This window comes from Temnothorax nylanderi, unplaced genomic scaffold (assembly GCF_030848795.1).
Source record: "Temnothorax nylanderi isolate EJ_2023f unplaced genomic scaffold, tnyl_v1.0 TNYL_tig0003_pilon, whole genome shotgun sequence".
Taxonomy (NCBI): Eukaryota; Metazoa; Arthropoda; class Insecta; order Hymenoptera; family Formicidae; genus Temnothorax; species Temnothorax nylanderi.
In genome coordinates, this window is record NW_027249065.1 from 926,482 (window position 1) to 944,307 (window position 17,826).

Here is a 17,826-nt window from a genome sequence, read left to right on the forward strand (position 1 = left end):
GCGCAGCGATGGCGGCGGCGTTCGCTGTTTGCCGTTTGCGCCGTTTCCCCGGTAAACTCGATTCTGTAAAGACTGGAAATAGCGACGGAAACGGGGCTTCTTGCAGTTTATGCCAGATATTTTAACGCCTCGACACATCGTCGACAAAGTACACCCGCAAATAGACCGCCCTGTGTTTGCCACGCCGCGCCGTTCGCTCGCGAGCGACGAATTGCGTCTTTGCGCGAAACGACTTTTCGCGAACGTCGCGCGAATCGAATAGAATAGGAGATGAAATTTGAGCGGGTGCGCGGAATTTTGTGTAGAAATTAAACGCGAAGAATCTTTTCCCGATGATTTGATTTATTCACAATCGCTTTTAATTCCTAATTATCCCCAGGCAATTGCTTCTTCGAGAACAAAGAGTAATTGTAAATCAAAGAGTATATTATTTAATTAAAGAGGAGCAATTAATGAATTCGGAGCGCGATAAAATAGCGCAGGCGTGACAGCAATTTACGCGACGAGAGATCAGAAAAGTACAAATCGGCAGACAAAGCTCTCGCGATTTCGACGGAAACTCGTCGCGAAAGCAGAGACCTATTCTTTACGTCCACCTTTCACCCGCCGTCACTTTGTGTTTCAGTGGTTTATTGCGACTATACCGCCTCGGGAAGGTCGTTACAGTTCCTCGAAGATTACATTGCGAAGGAGGTGCTACCATGTTTGGGCGACACTCGAGCATCCACGTCCATCTGCAGTCTACAGTCGTCTCTTTTTAGGTAAGGCGATAATGGGCTTGACAGTCTTCGTCCTTCGGGAGAATGAATGCTGTTTCGCGATTCACGCAGAGTCCCGCTTTCGTTGAAATTGTCTGTATGAATTGTACGAATAGAGGTCAAGAAACGCTCGTTTTATTGCAATTCATCGTGACTGGTTTAAATTCAGCTATTTAAATTCATTAATTCTTTTTTTTTCCTTATAATTATAACATATTTGTATTATAAATAAAATTTGTTATTCATCTCGTTCCATTTAACTTTCAAATTAGCTTTCAATTTATGCTCCGTGTGTGCATCATTTTACATTATTTATCGCAATTATTTCATTAACGTAATCTAATTTCCCTCTCTCGTCAGTCGATTGCTCGTGAAAGGATTTCATTCTGGAGAATAATAAAACGTTCTCGTTCACTCTCATCCGCTCACTCACTCACTCACTTATTCAAGCCATAAATTAATCTTATTCATATTTCATTCCAATGTAACTGGGACACCGCGGCATTATCGGACGAATTTTCAAGCGCGCACTTACTCCGCTCGCATTTATTTTTGTATGCAAATAACGTTAGGCGCGGTGCTCCCGCGCTTTGACGTGTCTCAAACGGCGTTCTCGCCGACGAGTTTGCAATTAAATCGAGTTATCATCCGCCGCACAATTTCTAATCCGACACTCCCGACTCCGATAAGCCACGAGTTACGAGTCGCGACGGCGCGGCGCGGCGATTCTAGCCCGCGTCTATCGTTTTGCTCGCGTCATATTGCCCGAGAGAGATACCCACGTCGCGTCCGGAAACTTTCTCGGCCGCGAACATAAATTTAATCAGCGTCACGATTAAAAAGTCGCTCAATGACGAAGCGCCTATCGTCTGTGCGTTATCGCGACAGCTTTCATGCATGGCGACGGAAAACGTGGATCGGATCGCTTTAAACCTCGCCCGACCGGATGGCGGTGGCGACGGTCGCGGGTCGTGCGAAATGGTCCCGTCTCGATTCTCCCGTTTACTGGCGCTGATGTCCCAGATCAATATCCATCCCCCGGAGGCCGCGATGCTTTCCCGGTGGCCTGCGAGAAGACCGCGATAATGATGACGATATGCACGACGGGTTCATCATGCGACAGATGACATATTTAGTGGCGTGTGTACACAATATACAATAAATTGCTGCGTCCTGCAATTCCAATCTCCCTCTGCCTGTCTCCGTGATTGCTTTGCTGATGTTGTTTATTTCAAATGACAATAGCGTCATTTGAAGCGCATATTGCTTTCTTCCCATAATTTACTAACAATAAGTACGTCTATGTACAACAGAATGTATAATAACACTCAATCAGAGTTTGAAATTTACTTATATCTATACTGTTAAATATTAAAGGGTGAAATTTAAACCATTACCTTGAGTTAGATAACATTTTGTTATTTTTAACTACCATGTGTGTCGAAATTTATTATTTTAACACAAAACAGTAATATTTTAACTCCATTGTTTTAGTTAAATTAACGACATATTGAGTAGAAGCAGTGGCGACCTATAAGATTTATTAAAAATGATTCAAATTGAGTATAATTACAAAAATAACACTACAAAATTTAAGAGTGTATATATTCTTTGGTAAATATTAATATTCTATATGGTAAATGTTGAATAAAAAGAGATGTTGATTAGGTAAACATATTCTCCATACCACGCGACGAGCGGAATGTCACTTATCAACATTTGAGAAATTAATATAATTAACTTTCTTGAGCGGCGCTTTGTCTCAATGCCGTCTGAATCCTTAAGCGGGTAAATTATGACTAACGCGTGCCGCGAAATCGATGGAGACTGTGCAAACTGTTAAGGTGTGCATTGCTCTTCTCAACTTATGTCTCCTGTCTCACGTCACGTCACACGCCGCTAAATCTATATTGACTCTGCGTCAATCGCTCGAGCACGACGAGCTCACACGTGTCAGAGCTGCTCATGAATACCGGAGATGCTCGATGCAAACAGTTTTATTATCGTGAACCAGCGGTCGCGTTGTGTCTGGTGCACGATGGAAGGGTCATAGCTCTGTTGTCAACAGCTCCTTCTTCGAGGGTGGCGAGAATCGCGCCAACTCTTTTATCGTTCATTTCTACGAAGGCCAGTCCCGTGAATTCGCACTCTCGTTCATGTTGCAGGCATGAGGCCAGAGACATCGTCAGACACGCGGTTGGGGCTAGCGAGCAGGATGCGGTCCTGTTCACCGGTCAAGGTACCGCCGCTGCCCTTCGCACACTTTTACGGCACCTCGATCTCTCCAAGTCCACCGTGGTCTTCGTGGGCCCGTTCGAGCACCACGCCAACTTGAGGCCTTGGCGCGAGCTCGATGTCAAGGTAAGCGGACAGCCCGACAGATAAATTCTCGCGTGGAAAAGCCAGGCGTGCTGATTCGAGCGCCAGATAAGTAGGGGCGGGCGGTAAAACGCGCGACGGCGAAATGGATCGTTAAAGCGGGGCGTGATGGCCGTAGGAGATATGCGTAGGAGAGATGCGAAGAGATCCCGATGGGATACGCAACAAACGCAACGTAGCTAGCCCCGAATTTTGGCAGCGTGCCGAGTATCGCCTCATTCCACTTTCTCGTCGCGACCCTGTGCGCTGCGCGCCGCTTCGTTCTTCTATTATCTAACACTTTCCAAAGGTCGCGCAATTTAGCGAGTTAATATTAGCGTGTAAATAATATAAATGATGTTTTTGTATCTATAAATATTTTTATTTTGTAACAAATGCGTATCTTTAAATATAACCGACGTCAACTTCGAGAAATTTGCCTCTAATAAATTTCGCGGGGACCTTGGGATACTCCGTATAAATATTTTCAAGGTGCGCGATGATTCTCAAAAATGACCCTCAATCTAGAATAGTCCGGGGATTGACGTTTGATCGCTCACAGTCGTCTAATTGTGGGCGCGCCCGCCGTCCCATTGTCGAGCGGCGAGTCTTTGACGATGCAATTAAACTTTGCCTTGCAGATAGTACGAGTTTCCGAGACCCGGGAGGGCTTCTTGGATCTGAATGATCTCGAGCGGGGACTCGCGAGAATGCGGAGCGAGGGCATTGCGCAAATGATCGGATGCTTCAGCGCTGCCAGTTGCATAACGGGGGTTTTGGCAGATGACGTCGCGACGACCCTCCTGCTGCATCAATACGGCGCGCTTAGCGTGTGGGATTACACCACCGCAGGTAATGATCGATTGCAACGAAAAGTCACGGGCCGATGCAATCGACCGCGATCAATTGCCGTGGTGCATGATTTTCGAGCCAGGATAAATAAAAGAGCAGCTAATTGATTAGTAAAAATATTATTACATTAGTTATGCTATAATTTTCTTTGGGCCACACCCAACTCTGCTGCGAGATGATTTTCAGTCACCAGCTTCGACGAGCGAATAACGCGTCTCGCCATGTGTGGCAGAGTCGTAAAGTAGCATACATGTCTTCGTAACAAAGATAACTTAAATATTACTATTGGCGACATAATAATCCTTTACGTAAGCGCTTGCACGTTACATAACAGATGCTATGATACGTGGCTCGGTGTCGGCGATAGAAGGCACGACGAGGCGATCAGTGACCGATATTGTTATATATTCTGTTTCTTCAGCGCCGTACGTCCAGATCGATATGAATCCACGTCTGCCTGGGGTCGGGGAGACCGCGGTGCACAAGGACGCGATTATCTTCGCGGGCCACAAATTCATCGGCGGCGTGCAGTCGCCCGGTATATTGGTGACCAAACGATGGCTCCTGCGAGAGGACGTCGAAGCGGAGGACATGAGGGACTCCCATCGCTATCACCGCGATCCCGAGCTGCGGGACGAGAGCGGGACCGCCGGGGTGGTCGAGAGCATCCGATGCGGACTGGCGGTTCAGCTGAAGGAGAACGTCACGCCGAGGGCGATCGTCGCACGGCAGGACAAGATCTCTCGGTGAGCGATCTCGCTTCTTTTCGAGGGGATAATTACTTCTTTTCGCGCTTTGACTGCATTACGATTGAAGTACCGATTATAAGGATTGCGTAAGACATATTTCCCACATCTTTTCCCACCGTCCAGGAAATAAATGCGATCGTTTCGAGTAATTTCTTGCCGCGAATGTCTTCCTGTTTACGAACGCCGATTCATAGAAAGTAGTGAAGCGCTGTTTAGTGCTCTCTTTTTCGTTCGCGGGTCGTGATTCTCTTTCGGATAGCTTTGCGCGAGTTCACTTGCGAGAGACTACGAGTACAAATGCATCGATTGTACTGCACACGTAATTGAAAGATTTCCGATACGTAGATCCATCAATTGTCTTCGTACGACGTGATAGTTCAGCACAATACTAATGGTTATCGCTTTCTCTTCAGGCAAGTCTTGTCCCACGTGCGCACCATACCGGAATTGATTCTACTCGGCAGCTCGTCACAGAACGTGAAGCGATTGCCCATCTTCTCGTTTATGGTACGCCATCCTCGCGGCACGTTCCTCCACCATAACTTTGTCTGCGCCGTCTTGAACGACGTCTTCGGCATCCAGGCACGTGGAGGATGCGCGTGCACGGGTCGTTACGCTCATCATTTGATGGGAATTGACCGAGAACTCGCCAAGGAATATGAAAGCGTTCTCTTGGAAGGGTATGTAATTTTTTTATTGCGCTTTAGATCAAAGAAACTGCGTCTGATAAAGTAAATTTTCCGCGCTTGACGAAATGTAGATATATTTGGCATCGAGATGATTAGAATAATTTTTATTTGTGGATTGTCTTGAATTTGTTTCTATATATATAAGTCGAATATAAGAGGATTCTAAATTATGTCAATACTTCAGAAGATAAAAAGTCCAAAGAAAGAAAAAAATTGTATAAATATAAATTATTTAAATCTTATATTTTGAATTATAATTAATTAAAGAAAATGTTCGAATTGTCTTTAGTATATTTATAATACGATAATTTAAGTTTTAAATTATAGAGAACGTAATAAAATCGTAGGAGATAAACTTTAAAGATGTTATTCATAGGATGACGTGTGTGTGTGTGTGTGTGTGATGTTTTTAAATAATTATTATTATCTCATATATCTTCGATTTTTAAAATAGAAAGAAAAAATCCATCAAGTCCACAGAAAGTCTTATTTTATCGATCTTACGTCAACAGCATTTCTATTATTATAAATAACGTAAAAAATCTGATTTCACTCAAATTATAATATCAATTTTAACTTCTATTGCTTCGTGCAAAACAATATCGTCACACGTGAAAGATTATGTACAGATCGATAGAGCAGAAAGTAGTTGTCTATTAAACTCGATGCGGTGTAATTTCGCGTAATAAACGCGTAGGAATATACGTAGACGTCAGTCTTTTATCCGAACTTGGTGCGGGATTCTATTTTCATGAAAGTGTCGCGCATGCAGATTATACATAGTTTATTTTATTTTTAGACAACGGAACGGCACTGAGGAGACTACCGCGGAAGGTCTCAGACCGGGCTTCGCCAGGCTATCCTTTCCTTATTTCATGAGCGAAGCGGAAGTTGCCTTCGTGCTTGAAGCTCTCAAGATGGTAGCCACCGAAGGCTGGAAGCTGTTGCCGCAGTACGTGCTGAATCCCGATACCGGCGAATGGCGACACCACACCAACAGCATCTTCAAGGAGCGCAAGTGGCTGGGCTCGATTAGGTACACAGACGGAAGGATGAACGCCACGGAGAGGCGAGCTTCCGGTGCCGGCGTCTTCCCGCAGACCTACGGCGATTCCCTGCAGACCGCCCGGAATATCTTCAATCGCGCTCGTAAAATGGCGCAACGGTATCCGCTGCAGATCGACAAGAGTTTCAACTTTATATGCGAGCGCATGGAAGCGTTGCGCTGGTTCATGCTGCCGAGTGAGGCGCAGGATCTCCTTTTGGGTAACTCGCAGAACGTCAAGCAGGACGTGCCGTTCAACCCGTTACTGGCCTGGAACAAGTACAGTCACATGAGCACCACCGCCACCACCTGTCACGACAGTCTGGTGAACTGCCTGACGCTGACAAACGGTATGAGACGGCTGAACAGCGACATTCCGCGCACGGGCAACACGCCCCTCTCGATGATCTCGCCGAGGCATCGAAGCCTACCAGCGCTGAGCACGGTTCGGCGAACTCTGATGGCGACCACGGCGGAACTGAATCAACCATCGTCATCGAGCAACAGTGAGGAGGAGAGTCCAAATCAAAATGAACCCAGTCATTTCTCCGGTAGACACCGAACACCCGCCACGTGTCCAAACTCGCCGATGCCTGTTAGATTCGCGGTAGGCGAGGCCGTGACCACCTCGGTCCTAGGATCGATATCCCGCACGACTGCCCGACCGACGAAAGAGCAGAGGGAGTTGGAGGCGACCAATGCCGGACGCGCGAGATGCAACTCTCTGGGTAGCACCACCGACGGATGCAATGTGCAGGGAAATCGCGCCGGTGCCGCAACGACTTCCTCGCCAATTCCGCCGCTTTCTCTGAGCCCGCAAACTCTGACCAGCTTGGGACTAAGCACGTCGAACGGTTCATCGAGGCACAGGCGTCTTCACTGCAGCTGCAGCAGTCAGACGGAGTTAAACACTCTGGAATTAGATTCCGCCGCCAGCCCGAGTCACTCGATCTCTTCCTTAAACTATAATAATCATAATCCGGTGTCGCCACCGTCTTCGTATTCGTCGACCAGCGATTACACCGAGAGGTTGATAGGTGGTGGCAGATCATCGCCTATCTTAACGAATATGGGTCAAGATGATCTGAGTGCATACGTGAAGGAGATGACCAAGGAATTAGCGACAGAGATCAAATCGGAGATCCGTGAGGTAATTTCCAAAGTGGACGATGCTTTATCGGAGACAAACACATCCGAGAACACGCCGCAGCATCACTCGCGGGCTCAGAGTATAGTTAATCAAACATACGTGGAGGACAAACAGTCGAGGCACGATTCGTTCACGGCCAATGACATCGCCGAGTACTTAATGGAATTCTCGAAGGAAATGGCGAGCGAAGTGAAATCTGAGATAAGGTACTTTATTATCTGCATTAATAATACTATATTAATAATACTATTAATAATACTATTAATAATACTATAAGCTAAAGTACTATCATCTAAAATATAAGAATTTTTAATAGAAATATAATTAATGATATTACGTAAATTGTGTATGAACGTATTAATTAAATAATTTTTCGAGTTATCATAAATTCATGCGAATTTTTTTTAACAGGTGCATGGTGAATGCCGTTGACGGGCTGCACAGGTATTCGCCAGACGCCTCCACTTCGGATGTTTCTTCGAGCGGATGTGGATCGCCCGATCGTGGAAGAATCGTGCTTCCCTCGTCGGCGTCCCCGCGCCTTTCGAGCTCTAGAAAAAGCGGACCGATCGAGATCATCAGCAAAGTCGGCGAGCTGTCGCATCAGGAGAGCAAAATGTCCAGTGAATGCTCTTCGGACGAGACGGTGATTTACGTGATGAAGCCATCCGAGAGTGAGCAGCTGGTCCGCCCTCGTTCGAAGACCGAGGTTGAGGAGGTGGAGAACGACGTAGATGATTATGTAGACGATGATTCGCAGGAGGTACGCGGCGGCCTCGACATCAGCGACGCCCGGAAGATCTTGCCGAAGATTTATTCGGCCGTGAACTCCGTCAGCTCTCAGGACAGTGGTATAAATATGTCTTTTCAAGAGAGCGATAAGTCGATAGACTCTCTGGACCTGAAACGGAGCAGCAGCGCCGAGTCCAATTCCGCTCACAGCCATGGACGGAAACCCAGGACAACATCGATGATGAGTCTGTCGACCAAGTGCGGCGGCAAACAGCAAACGCGTCAAAACGACAATCTCTCGGAGGATGAGGAGTGCGCGGGTGATCTGCGAGAGGAAGAGGATGACGGTCAGGAGAATAATTTTGACGATAATGAGTCCAGACTCGAGTTTTCGCGAACTCAATGGCACTGCCCGCCGAAGAACATCTGGAAACCTTCGGTGGAAGCTATGCAAGAATTTGACATGATTCGGGACAACGACAAGGTCTTAGTCTGCCTGTCGGCGATCGGCAAGGACTCGCTCTCCCTTCTGCATACTCTACATCAATACAGATTTTACGTCAGATCGAAGGGGATTGACTTCGAGATCGGTGCGGCCACCATCGACGCGGGTGGCTCCGATCCTATGGAACTAATGAGTTATCTGAAGGGTCTGGAGATTCCTTACTTTTACGAGGAACAGGTGACGGACTCGATCAGCGTCAACGTCGAGAATCCGTTGGACGCTAGCATTGCCAGCGGAACCTGCAGTTTCTGCGACAAGTCGATTAGGACGCAATTGTACTCTTTAGCGAAACAGAAGGGATATAACGTGCTGGCGCTCGGTCAGCATTTGGACGATCTCACGGAGAGCTTCCTCATCTCAGTACTCCACGGTGGTATGTTGAAAACCATGAAAGCGCACTACTATATACGTCGGGAGGATCTCAGGGTCGTCAGACCGTTTATCTATGTGCGAGAGAAGGCATTGAAGCAATTTTCCGAGAGCAAGAAGCTTCCTATCTCGCAGGATTCACGAACTCTGTCTGAGGTAAAATCTACATCCCAGAAATTGTAGAATTTCTTTCTAAGCTATCTGTATTAAGCTACATCTATTTTATCTATTCTACGTAAAATTATTATCACCGTTATTTACTTGTAAGATGTATTCTTATCGATTTTCTATTACTGATATGTTACAGAAACAAAACAGAAGGAAGGAGTTGATGCTTCAACAGGAACGCGCGTATCCGCGACTACACTGGTCCGTGCGCACGGCTCTACGGCCCTTGATAACCGCTCATGGACAAATTACCGCCTTTGATTTGGCATGCACCGGCAATGGCGGTAACAGTCCAAGTAGCAGCACCAGCAGCAGTATAAGCAGCAGCATAAGCAACAGCATAAGCAGCACCTGCAGCAGCAACAACGGCGGCAGCAACACCAGCAATCAGCAGAAACGACATCGGAGGACCAAGACGAATCCCTCGGCGAACGCTTCCTCGTCCCAGCAAACCGACGAGAATGACGAGACTGACGAGGAGCCTGTGCTCTGAGGAGGGCCCATCGCGAGATGGGATCCCGATCGTCCCGCGGTCCCATCCTCGCGTCTCCGCCGTCGACGTCCGGCATCGACGTTCGCTCTTAGACGAAGACGATTACGCTTTGCGGCCGCAGGCGCCGCCGTTAAGGCGAACGATCAGAAATGCACCGAGAATGGCAACTGAGCGACAATAGCAGGCGGCATTTAAACGCAGAAGACTTCTCGAGAAAGACGCTTCGAGAATCCCTCGTGTCTATGAACATTATTCGCAAGTGTATCCGTCGCTCGTCGCGAGATCTTAGCGAGATATTCGATGCGTCTTGAAAAATATCCAGGTGATAAATCGCAGTGAATTATAATTGTCGACTGCTCGATGAAAAAAAACGGATGTGAGAACAGTTGCTTTCTGTAGCTCGATGAACGTTCTTGAAGAAAAATAACGCGGTCGGCAGAATGCTACTTAAAACGGCGGTAACGCAGGGACGATGTAAGCACAAATTCTTTGAGCTTACGACGGGATTGTTTGATTGTGAATAATTAGGTGTATCGGCAGCTGATTGCACGATTGGCAGTTTTACGAGAAGATACGACACGATGATAATTGATCGACGAAGCTGATAGGGACAGAATGATTGACAGTGCATCGCGCGGTACATTGTCACGTCGATCGTGGGCTATATCGTTGGCACGGAACGATAAACGGATCGCCGCCGAGACACGTATACGATTAAGGGACGCGATACGCTTGAGAGACGCGATAAGCGATAGCTGCTTAAACACTGACACAGATATTACGTGTCACGTATCTTAGAGAAGAAGTCATGCAGCGAGGGGAACGGAAGTTTCACGAGCAAGCCAAAAAACCTCGCTCTCTCGCGAGAAAGAGTCGAATCGCGAATATACCTTTTTTTACAAATATATTATACTTTTTATTTGATATACCGCCTTTGGCATCGCTCTAACGATCTTACGATTGAATCGCGATCGAGAAAGTTTTGTAAGCGATCAAGGCTCCATCGATCGAGTCCTTTTCTACGTGTTTTCGACCTTCCCGACGATACGACTTGACTGACAGGCCCATTTTTTTGCGGTCAAATAAATGCGTCTTTTAGATGGTCTGTCGGGGACGTCATATTGAAATGACGGCGCGATTTGTTGCACCGATTAATTCGCTTTCGGGTGAAAAGCTTGATCGAACGTTTTGTTCCGAGAGGACCACATCGAGAGGTAAAGGCTGCGACCAATTCTCACCTGCATGAACTTCTACTTCGAGAAAAAGAGAGACACCCGCGCACGCACACGACGCGTAAAGGATTCAACGCTTCTCGCGGATAAAGCGTATCAAGATGGATTTGTGTGTGAGAGTGTCTAAATATTCCCAAGCAACACACACAAGTCCATTGAGTCGTTTGAGAAGTGACTAAGGCACGTCTGAAAAATTAATACCGTCTTGTTTCCCACGTTGATGGGATAAGTGCGAGAGAGGCTTGTAACAAAACATTAATTTAAGGATTTGTTGGAAGGAACAAGTTTTACGTTTCTATCCGACAAATATTTGGATAGCGATCTCCGATATTTCAGGCTACAAAAACGAAGGCTCTTTGCTCTTAACTGGCATTGCCGAAAGCACGGTGATACAATAAAGTTGCGCTCTTTTTCACCGTAACTTTGTTTATGCAGCTCGATATGCGCTGTGATCGATAAGTTTAGTTTTGATGCAAGAAGAATTAACCGATGTCAGATGATGAATGAGTTGCAGATGAGAGTTTGATCACATTGCCGGTTTATTTAAGTATGTAATAATGATGAATCACTGCGCGATGTTTGACAGGATCGATAAAAAAATTAAATTAAATTAAAAATTAATCCAGTGGAATAAAAACGCTAAATTTTCCATATAAAAGATGAAATTATATTTTGTCACATCATAGATGTAGATATAAATTTATTTATTTTATATTTTGTCTGAAGATAACGAAGAATCGTGTGAAATCGCACTGATTGTCAGGCAATCAACGAATCCTAGAGATTCGTGGTCCTTTTGTATATTATAATTATGCTATCAGAATGAGAGATGGGCGAAAAAATCAAATTAATCCGCTAATCGATATTGATATACCGTGACTTTGATCATGCAACGAAATGCGTAATGTTGTACACTTGTACAGAGAGCATTCTTGTAAGGATTATTTCGTAAGATATTTTAGAATTGTAATAAAAAATAGACGAAGAAAATAAATAATGTTACGGTGGAGAAAGGAGGCGCACGCAATTGGGCCACGTAAACACCAGTTAATGAGAGACGATCGGCCGGATGGTAAAAGGGGACTTAAAAAAAAAATAGGACAGTCCGAGGGAAACCAATATCAAAATTTGCGAAAGGATGTCCGATAAAATATATAAACCGATAAGCGCCGATCGCTATATCGATTATGATACTTGTAGCAGCAGCGGTCTTATGTTGTTCACTTCTTCTCTCATGTTTGGCTGTTGTACGCTCGCTAATCGTTAGTACTATAAGTAACGTTTAAGACTTGTACGTAGATCGCATGTGAAACAACGTACGCAACGTAGACGATGATCATATAAGATATTACGCTATGTACGTACCGTTTGCGTCGTACTGATTTTTTTAAAGTGTTCGCTCGTTCGTTCGTTCATTCATTCGTTCATCGTTGAGTCGTGGATGTGAAAGGCGGAATTTAACAACCAAATGCGATAAGCGAGATGGAAGTTTTGATCTACACGAATCTTCGCGAATAGATATTCTCATATTTTCCGAGAGTTACGAAAGGGACATTGTTACTGTAAAGATATGTAAGTTTATTTATCGCTAATAAAAATGAACGTTGAAGAAAAAAAATGAAGAAAAAAATCAGAAAAAAAGATTTCATTCTTTTCTGTGATTAATAATTAATCACAGTAACATCGTTAGTACATAGTGCCAAATAAAACTGCGAGAATTTCAATATTTAGAGGAACTCGATTAAATGAATCGAAAAATCGATAGAGTAATGGGGAATAGAAATCTTGAAGGACGTCTCATATCAATGGACACAGTAAGTATTTTAGGAAGTGGACGCCGCAGGGGATTAAATAAACCTAACAGCCGAGGCCATATATTTTTTAGCGATTTATTAAATCCTTTAAAATATTTGAAACAGCGTGCGGCTTTGTTATTGGCGTAACAGTGATATAGTCGTTTAAGGTACGTAATACGAGGAGGGCAAAAGCGAGCGAAGATCGATGTAGAGTTCCGCCCGCTGGTCGCCGGAATAACTTTTGGGCGAGAGAATCGTGGCGAGAGATCCATCGATTCGGCACGGTAATTGCGGATCGTCGGGATTGAGCGAGCGACGTAAACGATCCTTCGGTCCATTCTTTTCCCTTCCCGCTCGCTCGCTCGGGCGATCGCGCCATCGCGACGCATGCATCGGCGCGATCCGCGGAGAAGTCGCGGCGCGTCCGTTTTCCTCTTAAGATTAACTTTAAATAGAATGTAACGTTATCTAGTATTAGACGAGAGTAAAATCGAGGAGAAAAGTCCACATACGAGACGGAATTCATTACGGTCTAATCGATCTTACATCTTAAGTCGCCCCAGTGCGGCATCGAGAGACTCGGAAAAGGGTAATAAGTCGGTACATAGAAGCCGCGTCGCCTTCTGATATCAAAGCGTTAGGATCGAGAATACGTGCGAAATGAGTTATCTCTATTTCTCAATCAGTTTTTAACGTCTCTCCCTCGTACTTGATGCTCGTCTCCCGCGTCGCGATGAGGAATATCGCGTATACCCATGCAGCGTGCCCGGAGGGACACGGGCTTCACTTTCCGAATAACTTCCGTTTTCCGAGATAAAAGTCGTATAGTCGACCGCTGATGATTTATCCGACGTTTTAGCGAACTTATGGCGCGTCGCCAGGGGCCCTTATCACTCTTGTCCAGCGCGGCGAAATTTCATCGGCTCGTTACCAACTGCCTCGTAATATCTCGGTGACGGTTATCGCCGTCTTCTTAAACATGCACCAACGAAAGAATCGCTTCTCGCAATCTTGTACTTTACTCGATTTACATTGCAACTGGAATTTTTATTTTATTTTTTTAGAGAGAACCGTTCTTCTTTCGAACGAATTTTTTTATCCACGTAAATCAGGCGAGGTGAAGTCATTGAATTCGCGTAGAGTTATACGTATTTTTTTAAGAATTGAAATATTTCACGGTCTAAAAGATTCACATGTTGCACGTTCATCAGCGGACGACTGGAGACCGTTAATTAAATCAAGTCTCACGAGCCATCGAGTCATGAAACTCGTGATTTTATCGAAAATCCCCCGATCGACGGGGGTCTCGGTTCGCGTATGACGTGTGTTTAGTATACATCGAAAATGCAAGTTCGTGCTGTACTCGCGATGATTCGCAGATAACGATAGCTCGGTGCAGATTTTTTATTAGTTTTTTTTTTGTTTAAATCTATATATTCACAATGCGCTTAGCGAGACCTTCGCGTTTTCCAGCATTGAAATTTGATTCGAAATTTGAGAATAAGGATGAGAGAATTAAACGTGAAACGGGTTCACGAAGTCGAAGTCGAGCCTCGTTCCGTTTGTCAATCGCACGCGCGTTTCGGAATTGCGAAACGCGAGAGAAAGAGTATTTCGAAGCGAGATTGCACATCGCTTTTTGCCCGTATCGGTATGGCTTATCTAACAGAGAGGTGAGAATAAACGTGATCTTAGAAGAGCGGAGATTGCAGGTCCTCGTCGTCGTCCTCCTCGTCCTCGTCGATTCCCGGCTCGCCGAGAGCATGAACGAATTCTGAAATCACGCAAACAAAGAAGAGATTAAATATCGGAACAACACGACTTTGCATATCGCGCGTTATTCTCTTTTTGAATACTCAAACAAAGAGATTTTAATGGTTGGATAATATTGCGAGAGAAAGAGAAGAATAAGTAATAAGTCGTACACGTTTCGTTTCTTCTGTAATCTTTTGAACAACTCTTATTCTTCCGTTACGTTCTCCTACAATTCTCTTTTAGATACGACTCCATCGATCATTTCGAGGATGGATCGTGCGGGAATAGAAATTGAAATTTCTTTTTTAGCCTTTTATCCCTGCGTTTTCACGAAACCGTGCAGTATACAAGGTGGAAGAAATCTTACCGTAGAAATCAATTCGACCGTCCCCGTCCACATCCACTTCTTTAATCATATCTTCGACTGAAAGCAGAAAAAGAAAGAGCGATTTATAGCTTAGCGGTTTAGATTGTTTTTCTTTATTTTCAGGTTTATCTACTAAATGACTCGTTAATATACATAGAAGGAAGATTGGTTGGCACTTATTCTGGGACATTTAACAAGCTAAATTTTCTCGTGGTTCCTATTTTTATTCGCTGTCGGCCGTGATTGGACGTTTAGGCAAAATATGCGATATATTTCAAACAGGATTAAAAGGCGTGTCGAATCCAAATGCGAATTCAAACGGGTATTCCTATCACGGCTTCTTGCATAGAAAAATGCGCTTATATTCCCTGCAGTAATTTAGTTAATATATCTTTGCTGCGTTGAGCGATGGGATTAATTCGTATCACGAGTGCCGAGAGCGATGCTGAGAAAGATATTGCCGATATACCACGCATTATTTCCACGTAGAATTTATTGCTACGAAAAGGAATGAAGACGGCATAACGATCCGTTACGGTACCACGCTGGCATTCGAGGACTTCCCCTCGAATGCTTTCTTGAAATTTTCGAAATTAAAATTTTCACTAATAAGAGAATTTAATTTCTCATTAGATGCAGTCAGGTCCCCATTCTTGCGCGAAATAATTACAAGCGTAATAATTACGATCGCTTCCAGTCTAACAGATAACGTGATAACTTTCTGAATTTTTAGTATCTCTCTTAAATCTAAAATTGTGTGACTTCTATCAAACACTTTGAAACAAATGTAATATTTTGGCTTTCTCAATTGCTGATATTTTGTTTCCATTTACGGGATCATTTAACACAGTAATCTCCTAGTTTTTTTTTCGTTTTAGATTTTGCGATAGACGGATTTAGAAAAACAATTGGCTCTCTGTAAAGAAACACATTTCGATATATAGTGATAGATTTTGATATTATCTGAACTACTCGCTCGACAAAGAGGCACAATGTTACGTATGGCATAGCAATAGTCGTAGTGTAGTTTATAAACTGTAATTCCGCCAATTGTGAGACACTTGTCCATCGAACATTGCGCGATTTAGTTTAAACTGATTACGGCCAATCAAGAAACTTGCGTCGATCGTCCGTTCGTGCTAGAGCTAGATTATCAAATCAATCGATATAAGCAGCACTTGATGATGTACATGTTTCACGTTTCGCTGACGCTTTCGGCGCTGAAATTACTTCTTCCTTCGTATCCAGCTACGAATTAACGCTCACTTGGCGGACGCACAAGAACTCGTATTCCAACTTCCCGATAACGTCAACAGTTTTTCAACGCGATAATGATCAAATCATATCTGAATTAATAGTCGCGTTGAGATCACATTTTCCGTGTCCCCTGCCTCCCGTTCGTTTTTCTTGGTAATTAACTGGGCGCAATTATATCGCGCAAGAACAAACCGTATTTCCTCCCGGAGAGCTAATTATTTCTGTAAACGCTTCTTTAAAACGCGCTTTCGTTGCGCGTTTCATCGCGAGATGAAAATTTGAAATACAAACGCGCCGCAATAATTAAGATCGGAAGACGGATAAAAGAGGAAGGAAAAAAACATACGTATGCGTAACGCAAAACGCGAGGTTTTTCTTACTCGTATTTTCTGGCGTAGCCCGTGGTAGCCCGGCTCCATTTTTACCCGCGGTTTATTAACATTAGCGTGCTTGCGCCCGTATATGCCCGCCGATCGAAACGTCATTCTTTAAATGTCGAATGCACAGCATCGCTGTTAACGCTCGCAGAAGCAACGCGACAGATGCTGTACATTGCGGTTTCCGCAAATGTGCAAGGTGGTCAACCCGATTATCGCATCGCGATTAATACCCGACGTCTGAGAAGATATATATCTTGATTTGCAATTGGTTGCAGATCGTGTTAAGTACAAATCGCGTTTCGGAGAACCGTGCAATCCGCAATAGCGCAGATCCTGTTAAAGCAAATTTATTCTCAGTTAAAGTAAATTCGGCTTGAATATATCATACTAAAGATTTATCATCGATCTCGAAAAGCACCAACGTTCTTTCGATACAATTTATTACTCACTAATTGCTGGTCACTAACTCCTTAGCTGGTAGCTAATACAACATGGTTGGACACGAGAATCCTACGGCAATAATCGTGTTGGTATTGGTGACAAATTTGTCTCGACGGGACGTTTATGACACGGGTGATTCAGCCGTTGCTCGTTTTATTTGCGCAAACATACTCGATTGGCACGAACGCGGGTGACGAGCTGACGTTTTCGCATCGAGAAATAATCGTGGGATGGTGTGCTAAAGACGCGCGAATCTAGATTTGCGATGAGCGTGCGTCAACATGCGGAATTAGGGAACTTAAATCTCCGAGAATAAACGAGGGGCAAGTGTGCAAATAATATTCCAAAAGCAGAAATTACGATGACCGAAGGAGAAGATCGTATTTTCTCTTTTCTTAGAAATAATATGATATGTATATGAGGCTGGAAAAATCCTTAAAAAATGTTCTTTACATTAGGAATAATACATTTGTACACACGGCATACAAATAATACATTCTTCTACCTAAAATATATAACATTATTTTTAAGGAAGGAAAAAATATGATCATAATTTTATGCGATATATTTCAGATAAAATAATCCTTAAAATATTCTTATAAATAAAAACACCGTTTTGTTCGGATAAAATAAAACTGCAATCTGATTAATTTTCAAGTCAAGTCAACAGACCCGAAATGGACATTAATTTTAATTTTTTAAAATACTGCCTAGGAATAATTAAAATCCG

At 44.2% G+C, this 17,826-nt stretch overlaps 2 protein-coding genes across 4 annotated transcripts in view; one reads left to right on the forward strand and one right to left on the reverse strand.

The window, feature by feature from the left end:
• Positions 1 to 12,529, forward strand: part of LOC139770906 (uncharacterized) — a 48,040-nt gene extending 35,511 nt beyond the window's left edge. The window contains exons 2-9 of the mRNA XM_071703183.1: positions 626 to 761; positions 2,924 to 3,119; positions 3,758 to 3,968; positions 4,390 to 4,714; positions 5,131 to 5,397; positions 6,206 to 7,807; positions 8,013 to 9,363; positions 9,515 to 12,529. Of these exons, the coding sequence (XP_071559284.1) occupies positions 626 to 761; positions 2,924 to 3,119; positions 3,758 to 3,968; positions 4,390 to 4,714; positions 5,131 to 5,397; positions 6,206 to 7,807; positions 8,013 to 9,363; positions 9,515 to 9,868 (4,442 nt within the window). The 3' untranslated portion in view covers positions 9,869 to 12,529. The remainder of the gene's footprint in view (positions 1 to 625; positions 762 to 2,923; positions 3,120 to 3,757; positions 3,969 to 4,389; positions 4,715 to 5,130; positions 5,398 to 6,205; positions 7,808 to 8,012; positions 9,364 to 9,514) is intronic.
• Positions 12,530 to 12,975: 446 nt separating this feature from the next.
• Positions 12,976 to 17,826, reverse strand: part of LOC139770922 (uncharacterized) — a 55,387-nt gene continuing 50,536 nt past the window's right edge. For all 3 annotated transcript variants that reach the window (XM_071703227.1, XM_071703218.1, XM_071703232.1), the window contains exons 6-7: positions 15,019 to 15,075; positions 12,976 to 14,670 (exon numbers count right to left, since the gene is read on the reverse strand). In XM_071703227.1, the coding sequence (XP_071559328.1) occupies positions 14,588 to 14,670; positions 15,019 to 15,075 (140 nt within the window). In that variant the 3' untranslated portion in view covers positions 12,976 to 14,587. The remainder of the gene's footprint in view (positions 14,671 to 15,018; positions 15,076 to 17,826) is intronic.